The 12,648-nt window shown below is 42.9% G+C and overlaps 2 protein-coding genes across 3 annotated transcripts in view; both read left to right on the plus strand.

The window, feature by feature from the left end:
- Positions 1-12,648, plus strand: part of naf1 (nuclear assembly factor 1 homolog (S. cerevisiae)) — a 104,484-nt gene that overhangs the window by 61,551 nt on the left and 30,285 nt on the right. The window lies entirely within an intron of this gene.
- Positions 19-12,557, plus strand: LOC138628788 (E3 ubiquitin-protein ligase TRIM39-like). 2 transcript variants are annotated; one of them, XM_069712021.1, is made up of 11 exons: positions 19-255; positions 2,308-2,827; positions 4,969-5,149; positions 5,856-5,951; positions 6,501-6,590; positions 6,743-6,886; positions 8,713-8,860; positions 9,111-9,155; positions 9,269-9,295; positions 9,387-9,562; positions 10,503-12,557. In XM_069712021.1, exons 2-11 carry the CDS (start codon positions 2,325-2,327, stop codon positions 10,869-10,871), a joined length of 1,779 nt encoding a protein of 592 aa, XP_069568122.1. In that variant the 5' UTR covers positions 19-255; positions 2,308-2,324; the 3' UTR covers positions 10,872-12,557. The 2 variants fall into 2 exon arrangements, with proteins under 2 accessions (XP_069568122.1, XP_069568123.1); XM_069712022.1 differs by having other exon boundaries at positions 2,313-2,827.

Below are 12,648 nucleotides of genomic sequence, written 5' to 3' on the forward strand. Positions count from 1 at the left end.
TGCCCAGCAGCACCTGTCGAGCAGGTTGGATCGGATACATTTAGCAAATGGGGGGTGAGGAAGGAAGAGTCAACGGCCCGATGGAGGAAGTCAAGAGGAGAGGAATGTGTGACGAGTGACATGCAGACAGATTGAGGATCAATAGCAGGAGGAGAGAGAAGGACAGTCGCCACGGAGACATCTGGGACATCTTCATGTCTTTACCACCGCTGACACCAGAACACAGTTTGAAGCTGCTTCAGTGCTCAGAAACAGGTGAGGCATGTTAACTGGGATAGAAATCCTTTCTCTTTTTGATATTATAAAGTTAGTGTCTGGATAGGATCCATGTTGTTCGACTACACAAGCCGGTTGCAAAACGCTTTTAGTTATCTCAAAGTATGAGTACAGTTTGTTTCTATTTTTACTATGTTAGTAAGGACACATCACATCCTTTACATGCCTCTAGGTGAAATGAAATTGCTCTGGAGAAAGCGTATTGTTAAGTCGATGTAATGAGAGTGATCCGGAGGGTGGGGTCAGCTCAGGGCCTGTTCACACTGCAGCTTCACAGCTTCACCACGGTGAGCTGGACGCATGACACGTCCTCACGTGGAACTGCTCCCTGAATGTGCTGCTGACAGCCGATGTCCAGCGTTGGTATAACGGCAAACTGCAACCGACGCACAAAAGAACGGGTTTATATATGTGACTGGACGTGAACCTCACCTTTCTGACGACCCCGTTTTATTCAGGAGATTTCAGGATGTGTTTGATGACAAGAAAAGCCCCTTTTATACAGCCTCTACCGGGCTGGCTCAGCTTTTTGGGGTTTTTTTCCAAAAAGGAGGTAAAAAGGGTGAAAGTTGAGGATAGTACCTGAAACTTAGTGCCTTTTTGGTATCCTGCAAACTCGTCGAGCTACCATAATGGATGTTTGTTTGAAATAAAATCTGACAAACAGCCACACATCGAGAATCAAAAACAGTTAATATTTCAGTAGAGTGCGGAGCAAAACAACAAGGAAATGACTTTCAGGTTTTGAGTTTGTTTTATCATGGTCAACACATCGAGTCTAAATGTTCCAACCAAGCCTGAATTTCCTGATCTTTCAAAACAACCCATTGTTTCAGTGTGTGTGTGTGTGTGTGTGTGTGTTGTGTGTGTGTGTGTGAAGCATGCACTCAGTCACACGCTGACAGGATCTCTAACAATGCAGCTGAGCGTTGGTGGTGCAACACTCACTCCTACTACTGAAGAGGATTCATTCAGGTTAATTATAGTTTTGGCAAAATATTAAAGGAAGTGTAGCCGATTCATATTTTAAAGTGTGTGAAATAATCACACGTGGCCTGTGTTATTCTAAAACTGCAAACATAAACTTTTAGCAGCCCTAAAGCTGAATGATATCTCTAAAGTTTATCAATATTGTTATTATTATTATCAATCTTGGGACAAAATTCTAAACTTCTTACCCTGTGATTTAAGTGAAAGTAAACAAACAACTGTTTTTGTTTTGTTTTTTGTTTTACTTTTTGTTTTTAATAAACTTCACAAAGAAAACTCTTTCCTCTCAGTATAAAGAAATAATAACTGGCTGTGGATATGAACATACATGACTAACTCACCCAGATGCAGAGGAACTGTGGACCGGAGACCGAGAGATGATGTTGATACTAATCCCATCATTAAATTGGGTAAAATGGCCAAAACACAAAAGGCTTTCTAGTTTGATGACAGGTGGAAAATTAGACATTAGGGAATTCCATTCACTTCCATTTCTAAGACTGTCCATAAAAAGGATCAAAATGCCCAAAAATCAAATTAAATGGACAAATAATTCTGACTTTCCACCGCTTCGTGATAATTCCGTTTTTTCCTGTGAAGGTGTGATGTACGAACTCTCTTTACACAGATTGTGATTCTTTATTAATACTGCTAAACTTTTGTGTTTGTCAGTGCTCACATTACTGCACTTGTTGGTAGAAATGTGCAGTATTTGTGACATATTACATGTGGTAACATGTTTCCCACATGTGCTACCACATATTAAAACATGTCTAAAACCTTTCCACATATTTTTCCCAGGTGATCATATGTTGCAACAGGTGGAAAACACGGGACACGTCTATTTTTTCTGTAAAGTCATTTGGAAGCTGTATACATGAATTATATCTTTCACAACCAAAATAGGAGAATACACAAAGGGACATCAACAATACAGTACTTCTGTCCATGTATATTTTGCACAGGATATTTTGGACAAGCTTTCATATGTTTTAAATGACGTACAGTATTTTGATCTTTGTTCTGGCGTCTCTCGTGCAGCTCAGCTTTGAGTAACGATGGCGCTGCCTGCTGCCTTTCTGTCCGAGGACCAGTTCACCTGCTCCATCTGTTTGGACGTGTTCAACAACCCGGTGTCCACACCATGCGGCCACAGCTTCTGCCAGTCCTGCATCTCCTCCTACTGGGACAGAAAAAGAGGAGGAGGCGGTTCGAAGTTTTACCAGTGTCCGCTCTGCAAGGAGTCCTTCCGCAAGCGACCGGAGCTCCACATCAACCGAACCTTGAAGGAGATCACCGAACAGTTCAAGGAGATGGCCAACACCGACGTCCCGATGGATGGAAGAGTTGGAGGAGTGGAGCAGCAGCAGCAGCAGCCGGCCCTGCCTCCGTTTGCCAAACCCGGTGAGATGCCAGAGAGCATCTTTGCTGAGATGATGATGCGGTTCCAGCAGCTGCCCACATCCAGCAGTGACCCAGATCCACAGAGCGCCAGTCGGGCCTTCCAGGCTCAGAGCGCCGAGCACCAGGGCCGGCCTCCACCCTACTCACCGCCGCGCAGGTACTGCATTACAAAAGGGTTGGATTCAACCTCCTCTTTAACGCCACGCAAAAACACTGAAGGAAGGGGAGTGAATATAGTGTAATAATACCACAAAATAAACACAAGATCTGAAAGATACTGAAACATTCATGAATTTATGGTTATAATGTTTGATTTGCCAAATAACAATCAGGACTGCAGAGGCTGAGCAACTGACACAATCAACAGCGTCCGGAAGATGTTTCTGAGTTTAGATCCTAACAGAAAGGTCAAGTGGATTATTTGTCCTAAAAGCAGAAAGCAAAGGTGGAGGATTCCTTCATTCATTTAAAACGGGTCATCTTCTTTTGTCCAGAGCAAATCTTTCAGAGGGATACCTCGGTTTTTGAATGTTGACTGTAATTATAAATACTCCAGGAATACAGTGGTGATGCTTGTTAGTGACTTTTGGTTTCATATCCTACACATACGAGGTTCTATCTGACACGTATAGTTTCAGACTGACTCGTGTCGTTTTCCTGTCAGACGTCCCACATCGTTTAAATCGAATAAATCTGAGCACCCGTGGGTGTTAAAATGAGGCGTGGTGGAAGTGTGTTGTTGCTGCCTTGAGGCAGCTGAAAGCGACTGATGGACAAACACCTGCAGGTGTTACGTCACACCACATTGTTCAGAGAGGATTCTACTTCTGTAGACAGGTGGGGGCACCATGCATGTACGAGAGATTTGAAAGAAGATTACCATGTAAGATTTTTATTGTGAACATCAATCTGCGTTTCTTCTGCAAACGATGTTTCTGAGCACATTTAATTTCAGTTCCAATCGTTTTACTGTTTTTACCTGTGAGGCCCTGAGGGCAAAAATTTTAAAAAAAAAAATCAGTTCACTTGTTTTTAAATCAGTACACTGAATTGATGAATCTATTTTTCCCACTAAGCCAGTGTAATAAAAGCCAGTTGACCTGTTAGCATCGGCACATGAACAAAATCAACCAGAAAGCTTAGTTTATTCGGACAGCGGCTGAAAGTTGCCGGTTTTCTGGCTCACAGGAAACAAACTCTCAGATGTAACTGAGCTGCCGACCGCTAACAGCTGCTTTATGATGACACAACTTTAATGAGCTTCGGTCAACGTAGTTTGTGTAACTTTGTTTAACTAACAGGTAGAAGACAGAGGAAAAAGGGTTTAGTGCACTGATGCTGATATGAAACTGATGCGTTGTCTTTGTCTTTGTCTTTGTCTTTGTCTTTGTCTTTGTCGTCTCTATTAGACTGAACTTCTCATGGTCTTGTGTTCGAAAAAGCAAAAAGTGCAAGAAATTAGAACATCAAATCACAATACTTGTTGAACTGCAAATACATATATATAAAATATATCAAATTGACACCCAAGTACTGAGACAGAATCAACGTGGTAGAAGCGCATGTCTCTATTAGCTTGCTGTGAACTGTAAATGATTTATTGTCATATGTTGAACTTTTGTTTTGACTAGTAATTCAAAGAACGTCTGCAAATATTACTCATTTGCATTTGTGCTGGAAATAGTGATTGTTTTTCATTATCAATCAGTTCTTTGTTTTCTTCTTTAAAATGTCAGAAAATGGTGAAAATGTTGACCAGAGTTTCCCAAATTTAAAAATGCTTCCGAAAATGTTTTCTTTTTATTCCCAACCAACAATCCACGACCAAAAGTTACTCAGTTTAAAGTCACGGAAGACTAAAGGAAATATTCACGTGGACCTTCAGTGAAAATCACGTTATCGACCTCGGTAACGTCTCCATGTGGTGTTTGTTACACAAATTGAAATAGGCCGTCAACACCATGACTCAGCATTTCTGTTCGTAAACTGCAGTGAAGTCTGTTACATACCTGAGGAACCAGTCCTGCCAGCTTCCTCACCGAGGACTTTCATAGACGTGCAGACTGGATGAAAGACAAATGTGGCGGTGCACGTCACTGAAAGGCACTCAGGGATGAGTTTTTAGAGTTAGATGTGGTTACAGTCAGTGTTGATATCCTGGTTTCTGTTTATTACAAACAACATTTCTACCCGTCACTAAGTTGCATATTTATTACAGCACATGTAAAAGTTCTCAGGTTCAGGATGAATAGCAGAAAAGTAACTTTAACGAACATGTGACATGATTGTATTTGATAGCTCCACCCTGAGCGGTCCCGGGGACTCTTCCCCCGGTTTGCCTCGATGTCCCGTCCACCTCAGCGGTCTGGAGCTCTTCTGTCGGACCGACAACACCTGTGTGTGCAGCGTCTGTGTGGAGACGGCCGAGCACCGAGGACACGACGTCATCCCCGCCAAGAGGGAGTGGTACATCAAGAAGGTGTGTGTGTGCGTGTGTATACAGCTATCTTTGAGAGGACCAGTTTTCGTTTTAGACCAGTAGCGAGAGGACATTTGGACAAAGTGAGGACATTTTGGCCGTGCTCGCCTCCTCCCATCCTTCAAAGGGCTTTTTGGGGTTGAATACTTGGTTTTAGGGTTCCGGTTAGAAGGAGGTTAAGTTTGGGGTTTGAGTCAAGGATTTCCATTATGTCAAGAAATGTCCCCACAAAGATAGTTGCACGGTCATCTGTGTGTATGTTTATGTCAGTAAATTAGGACTAACGTGATATTATTGTTTGACTGAGGTCATATTAAGGTTTTTACCCTTTTCACAACATCTTTTGTTAAGATGCTGGAAGCACGTGAGATCTTGTTTATAGCGAATCTCCAGTGAGATTAGGAAGGTTTTATCTGGAACAAACAGCAACAGAAGAGGTGTTACGCACTGGTATGACATCATATGCAGTCTAAAAGGTGAAAGACGTCTCATTAAAAGGACTTTATTGAACATGTGATGCTGCCTTTTTTTTTTTTACAGCGATGGAAATTCTACTTCCTGTAGCTTTCACACTTTACAGTATGTGAGCATTTACTGTGGTGTACGTGCACCTGCAGTGGAGTATGGGACAGACCTCAGGGATCAGGCTTGCAGTGGGTATTAGTTACTGACATATTTAAGTCTGTGTGTTTCCTGTCTTCTCAAGTCCCAGTTAGGTATTGCAGAGTTGGAGCTGAAGGATCTGATCTGTGAGAGAGAGAGGAAAGTGGAGGAGATACAGAACTCCATTCAGGAGATACGGGTGAGTTTGTTTAGCCTGCGGCAAGGCAAGGACCGTTTCTCACCGTCACTCCTCGTATTTCATATTTCAGTAATTCACATACGACAGAGGATCTTAAAAAACCCCACAGAGATGTTCAGTGTGTGAGTGAAGTGTGTGTGAATAGAAATGTGCTGCTGTGGCTCTTTATTAGTGTGTTTGTCATCTTGCAGATGAAACCCACATAAATACATATATTTTGGTACATACTTAAAAAACAATATATATTCTCAAATGCTAAAATCCTTAAATGTGTCACAGATACTGGTTTGTGCATTTCTCCGTCTTATTGTGTGAGTATTACAAGCTTTTCTAACAATGCTGGCTTTAAATAACATCACAGAATATTTATGCGAGTCCGGACTAAACAAACTATCACTTTGTCCCATTTGATCTTTACGTGTGCTCAGAATTTGCCGTTTTTCTAGTTGACAGCCGTTGAAAGGGCCGATCTGATCACACGAAGGCACAGGCGGCATTAGGATTGTCTCACTTTTCTCTCACTTCTATTGCAATCTGTGTTCCGATCAGGCTGCCGCTGAGAGAGAGGCAGACGGAGCTGTTGGAGCCTTTTCCAAGCTGATCTCCAGCGCGGCGCATCAACAAGCCAAAGTCCTGGAGGTAAAGACGTACGGACACAATCTCATCACAATAACACGAGGCCTGTTCTGTTTCAGGTCAAATCAAAGTAATCAAGTTCACTGATTACTGAAATGATCATTTTGAAGAATATTCACCGAGCTGCCGAACATACGTGTTTCCTGTCGCTGCAGGTGATCGAGATGAGTCTTCGAGCGGCCGAGCACAGAGCTCAGAGTTTGCTGCGAAAGCTGGAGGAGGAGATCGCCGAGATGAAGAAAAGGAGTACGTCACTGAGCCAGCTGGCAATGACTGAAGACTACATACTGTTTCTCAAGGTATGGATGAAAGGATGGGTGAATAAAATGAAATGAGGTTACACAGAAATACAGAAGTGATAAATATGTAGCACTCCTCTAGTTCCTTCCCAAAATAAATCCACACCAAAGTACATTTGAAATTCAGTGAAGGAATCTATTGGGAGGTTTTCTGTGTCTTTTTAATGTAAACATAAAAGACTGTTTGGAGAGCAAATGTCTCGCACTGTAATAAAAAAAAACACATTTTTAAGTGAAAACATTTGAACTAGGAATAAAATTGTGCAGATTGCAAACAAACTATCCTCAATAGTTTTCATGGTTTTAGTTTGTTTACCAAACTGGCGGCTTTCTGCGTCACAAAAACGTTTGCTTGCAAGTTGAATTGGAGAGAATGGGACAAGATAAGACAAGAGTTTCTATTGGTGGGTTTGACTTGGAGCTTTGATTGTGTGTAATTTCCAGTTTCCAATCATTTAATTAAATGAGCTAAGCTATCATTTGTAAATTGACTAACCTTTCATGTATAAACGATGCGGCGTCGCTCTCCGTGGCCGCGCAAAGCTCGATCACTAAATCAGATGAGAAGCTGAAAAAGGTTTTGAACTTTTACCCCTTTATGTGTAATTTAATTGCAATTAATTTGTAGTTTAATATTTTATGGCTGAGATTGGTTACTGTGTGACGATGCACTCTAACTGCCTGATTCACATCCAATTCAATGTACAAGAGACTTCAACTTACAGCACTTCCAGAATCTGCTGCATCAGTCCTGGTGCCTCCTTCAGAGGTCATGTGGAGTCCAGTGCTGTTTTCCAGTCACATACTTCCCTTAGTACACTAACAAATAGTGCTCTTCTACAAGTACTCTTGCTTTAGCAGTGCAGGGATTTAGACAGAGTCGTGTTGTTTTAAATCAAACACTGCTGTTCTGCACTGACAGGAAATTACCTCATCATGTGAACACATCACCCTCCAAAATATCTCATTTTACCCAGAAATCAACATGTTTTTGTGTCCTGTGTTTAACACACGCAATAAACACACTGATTCTTCTGTCCAGCAGCAGCAGTGGAAAAGAAACACTTTGTGTTCAGGAACAGATGCAGCTTCCTCACGCGCTTTAATTTGAAAATCCTTCACGCCAAGATGGCGACTGTTTAGGGTGGAAAGTGTCCAGCATTTCAAACTCCTTTTTTGCCACTAGAGGTCGGCTCCAAAAAGCCTCCGGCTCCATAGACTCCCATTCAACTTCTCTCATCAAATCCAAAGTGAATAAAATGTGTCCATCAGTTATCTCGGTGTTGTTAGCTAAAGTCACTCCTTCTTCTTAGTTTTCTGGAGGTCCATCTGAAAATAATCCCTCATTCATTAGAAAAGAAGATTCAAGAAGACCTGTTTTTGGGGGCGTGTCTGTTTGATTGACAGGCCTGCGGTGCAGTCAGGTTACAGCTATCGGTGGGCGGGACGTAGTATCGTCAGGTTTCCAATCAGATCGGTCAGATCCACCTCTGGCTCCTCCCCCAGCTCGTCCAAATATGGTCACTTCCTGCTCCAAACCGCTCCGAACTAACAAGATGGTGACGGACAGAATCTGAACTGGAGGATTCATAACGTTCACAAACCAACGATGACATCACTGATGGTTGATGACATCACTGATGGTTGATGACATCACTGATGGTTGCTGCTTTTTTGGAACACAGCAAAGGTCTCGGTGGGTCAGAGCTGATTTTGTGTCACACAAAGGATCAACAGCACATTAAACAGGATTTCATAATGTTTTACATCAGAGACTAAACAACGAGACAAATTTTAATTCTCTGACATCTTTGTCCGCCCTGCAGACTTTCCCTACTCTGTCCACCCGTCCTCAGTACAAGGACTGGTCCGGTGTCTCTGTGTCGTCTCAGCTGACCTCCGGGCTGATCCTCAGGACTGTCAATCAGATGATGGAACGCTTTCAGGAGGAGATGAACAAACTCTCAGAAGTCTGTAAGTCCTGATCCAGACCTCGAGATAGTGAAGTAAAGATGTTAAATTCAGGGGAACATTTGGTCCAGTATGTACTGTTCACCCTTTACAACCAAATGCACCAACTTTACTGAGAACATCTTCAACTTGTTGCTGAAGGTCAAACAAATTACCATTTATTTCTAGTTCTAGAAGCTCCAGTGTGTCTCTTGTCTTTCTTACTTTGAATGATCATTTGTTCATTGTAAAAATGATTTTCTCTCATTGACAGGCCAACGATCCTCGTCAGACCAATCTGTTCCCAGGAACAACCCGAGTAAGACCTGATTATTAGCTAACAGCACAAAATGTTTCCATTTTCTGTTCCTGTCAAAATCAGTGAATTAACAACAACGTCAAAAACGTACATATGTCCTCTTTTCTTTGCAGAGGTGAGGAGGGTCCAAGAGTACGCAGGTAAGGTTTCCTACCCTTACAGTTTGTCGTCATTGTCCTGTTTTCATCGGTTATTTGAAGAACCAACCATCGCTCTCCTTCGCTCCGTCAGCTGACATCACTTTGGACCCCGGCACGGCCCACCCCCGTCTCATCGTCTCCGCAGACGGGAAGCAGGTGCACTGCGGAGAGCGGCACCAGTCGCTGCCGGACAACCCGGAGCGCTTCGACCGGGTGGTGTGTGTGCTGGCCCACCAGGGCTTCAGCTCCGGACGCCACTACTGGGAGGTAGGTGGGACGCAGCGTGGCGCCACAGACGCAGTCATGATTCTTCATGTGCCTGGAAAGTACAGGCTCGTCTGGTTTCACATGATTTGCAGGTTCAACGTCGGCACAGATCTGAACTTTCACTGTCTGATTTCAGGCTTAAAAAAAATCACACAGGGAAATTATAGTTTGCGTGAAAAATAAATATTTATTCCATCAGTATTTTGCTGAGTAGAATCACAATCGCTGTGAATTCACTCACGATGTGTGTTCTCAGTGTGTGTCACGGTACTCAGACTACAGGCCTACAGTAAAGAGAGATTATTTGAAAGTAATTAACAGCGCTTATTGAATAATATGAGGTTTTGGTGATTGTCCCAAATGAAAGCAGAAGACAGGACAGGACCTCCCAGAATCTTGACATTGATGTTGGCGGTGGAGTCGAGTTAGTCGATGACTGATGGAAACTTGGATTGAGATTCTCTGGAGGTGGTGATGAGGAAGAGGAGGAGGGGGAGGGGGAGGGGGAGGGCTGCACATTATATTTAAAGAACAGGGACCAGAGACTGATTGGCTTAATGAGGTCTAATGAGGTCTAACGAAAGCGAGAAGAAAATGTTCCTTTATGATCAACAATGATCTGATTGGCTGGTTAGCTCGTGATAGACGGTGATGGATGATGACAGACGGTTCATCCGTTCATTCATCTGGCAAGCTAAACAGTTTCAAAGGTTTCAAAGGACGACTTCTTAGGTCGTTCTGAGTAACCCAACGTCAGGTCACCACGATCAAATAAACAAAATTCCATCTGCAACAAGATTGTTGTCTGTTATTTATATTGGAAGTAAATTCCATCTGAAGTGGTTACCGTGACGATATGATGTCCACGTATCGTCAGATGACCAGACTGACCTTTCCCTTCGCTCGCCGTGGTAACGTGACCCTCACTGTCGTCTCGCAGGTGGAAGTGGGAGGAAAGACCGACTGGGATCTGGGAGTGGCGAGCCGGTCCGTCAATCGGAAGGGTAAGATCGCCGTCAGCCCGGCCTACGGCTACTGGTTCCTGAGCCTGCGGGATCGGACCGACTTCGCTTTCCGAACAGAACCGTCCACCAGCATGACGGTCAGCATCCGACCCTCCCGGATCGGGATCTATGTGGACTGTGATAAGGGGCTGGTGTCCTTCTACAACGTGGAGGCCAGAGTGCTCATTTACACCTTCACTGATTGTTTCCCCGACACCATCCATCCGTTCTTCAGCCCCTGCACCAATAAATCCGGACAGAACGAGGGTCCCCTCGTCATCTGGCCTGTCACAGTGACAGAGTGAAAGGAGCCGGGATACATGCTTCCATATTGAACACTGAGATGCACAAACATACCTCTGGACCAGATGTCAACACTTTCAGACTGAAGTCGGCAGCAGACCATTTTTTTTGTTTGTTTTCATATTCAGAGTCCTAATATTTGACCCTATTTAGGGCTGAAATATTCAGACGCCTCATTATTTTTACGCTCATGAAGCTCGGAGACTCTCCCAGCTGAAGCCATAAAACCAATAAGATGCATTTATGCTGAAAATAAAGACTAAATCCACAGCCATACCAGCAGAGAGGTTGCTTCACACACTAAAAATCCAACTCGTATTGCAATTTTTTCTGACTCTTTCTAATGTTTTTTCCTCTGGCCCACATACAGGTTCACATGTCCCCTCGTGGTTGCCACAGTTTAGCTAAATGTCCGATAGAGGTTCAGCAAATAAACCCTGATCTGGCCCAGAACCTGATCCCTCTGGTCACGTGTAACGGACAGGAGTGGGAGGTGGACCCATGCTGTATTATCCTGGTAAACACTCGGGCCTCATACGCGTGTTTCTTCTGGCTCGGTTATAATCCTGTGGACTCACAGCACGATCGTCAGATGAAACTCCCACATTTGGACCGGTTCGGTGTTCACGTAGATAATCATGCTGGACACTGGAGGAGAGCAGCCACGTTAACATGTGACTTCTGAGCTGCACGGGATCCCAAATGAATTCGCATGAGATTCCCTGTTAGCTCATGAATATCTTAAGAAGTCGGACTTGTACGCCTCTAAAAAAGGTCCAATTATGTTGAACCGAAAGGTTCAAACTCATCAGACTAATTTCCTTCTTCCTCCATCCATCCTCCAAGAGGATTGTCATGCACATAAAGATAACAGGTGTAGTGCCCCCCCCAAAAAAATTCACAAATGTTAAAGCTTCATGGGTAAAAAGTAGAATTCAAACAACAGTATTCACACTTGCAGTTTGAGGTGTCCGTTGGCAGTTTGACCGAAGTGTTCCTGGGAGGAAGACTCCTCAGGCTGAAGGTGTTTTGTTTCCTGCCATATCCATCATAGTTAACATGCAGGATACAAGAACCAGCACAAGCTGTATGACAACAAAAGTGAATGGGCATCATGCCAGTCAGACAGAATTGATCACAGCAGAGTGCTTTTGCTTGTTTCACATTTGAATGTGTTTGTAAGTCGAGTCTGTTTTGTCGTACAGTTGTAAATCAACTTAAAGACAGCTAACTGGTGTATTATTGATGTATTTAAGTTGTCTTTTTGGTCTTTAAAGGTTGTCATCATTCAAAATCCATGACCACAGTAATTAAAGATGGTCATCAAGAGTAAAAAGGGAAATTGAAATTGATTATAGAAAGTGTAAAGAATATTATAGAAGTTTTAAATTCTAAATGTTATGCAGGAATGTGATGCGTCAGTCTGTGATCCGTTCTGCTTATGAGCTGGAAAAGAGGGTTAGTGTGCAGCACAGCAGCCGGACAGAGGAGTCTGTTTTCAGACGGTAAGTAACAGATACCTGAACAGGTAACAGAGGCAATAATAACCCACCTTTCCACCTGTTACCAATGTACAATGTACACTTTATTACGGTGGCCCTGAAGGTCAAACGCACATTTTACAGAACACAAACATTCCAGAAAACACAAACATTTCACAAAATACAAAAACATTTTCCAAAACACATTTTCTGAATTTTGTTCATTTTTTGTTTTTGTGTTTTCTGAATTTTTTTTGTTTGTTTTTGTATTTTCTTAAATATTTTTGCATTTTCTGAC

The sequence above is a fragment of the Brachyistius frenatus genome, unplaced genomic scaffold, assembly GCF_029030835.1.
Source record: "Brachyistius frenatus isolate BFR_SWC_R1_liver_20210118 unplaced genomic scaffold, ASM2903083v1 Contig_105, whole genome shotgun sequence".
NCBI classification, from domain to species: Eukaryota; Metazoa; Chordata; class Actinopteri; family Embiotocidae; genus Brachyistius; species Brachyistius frenatus.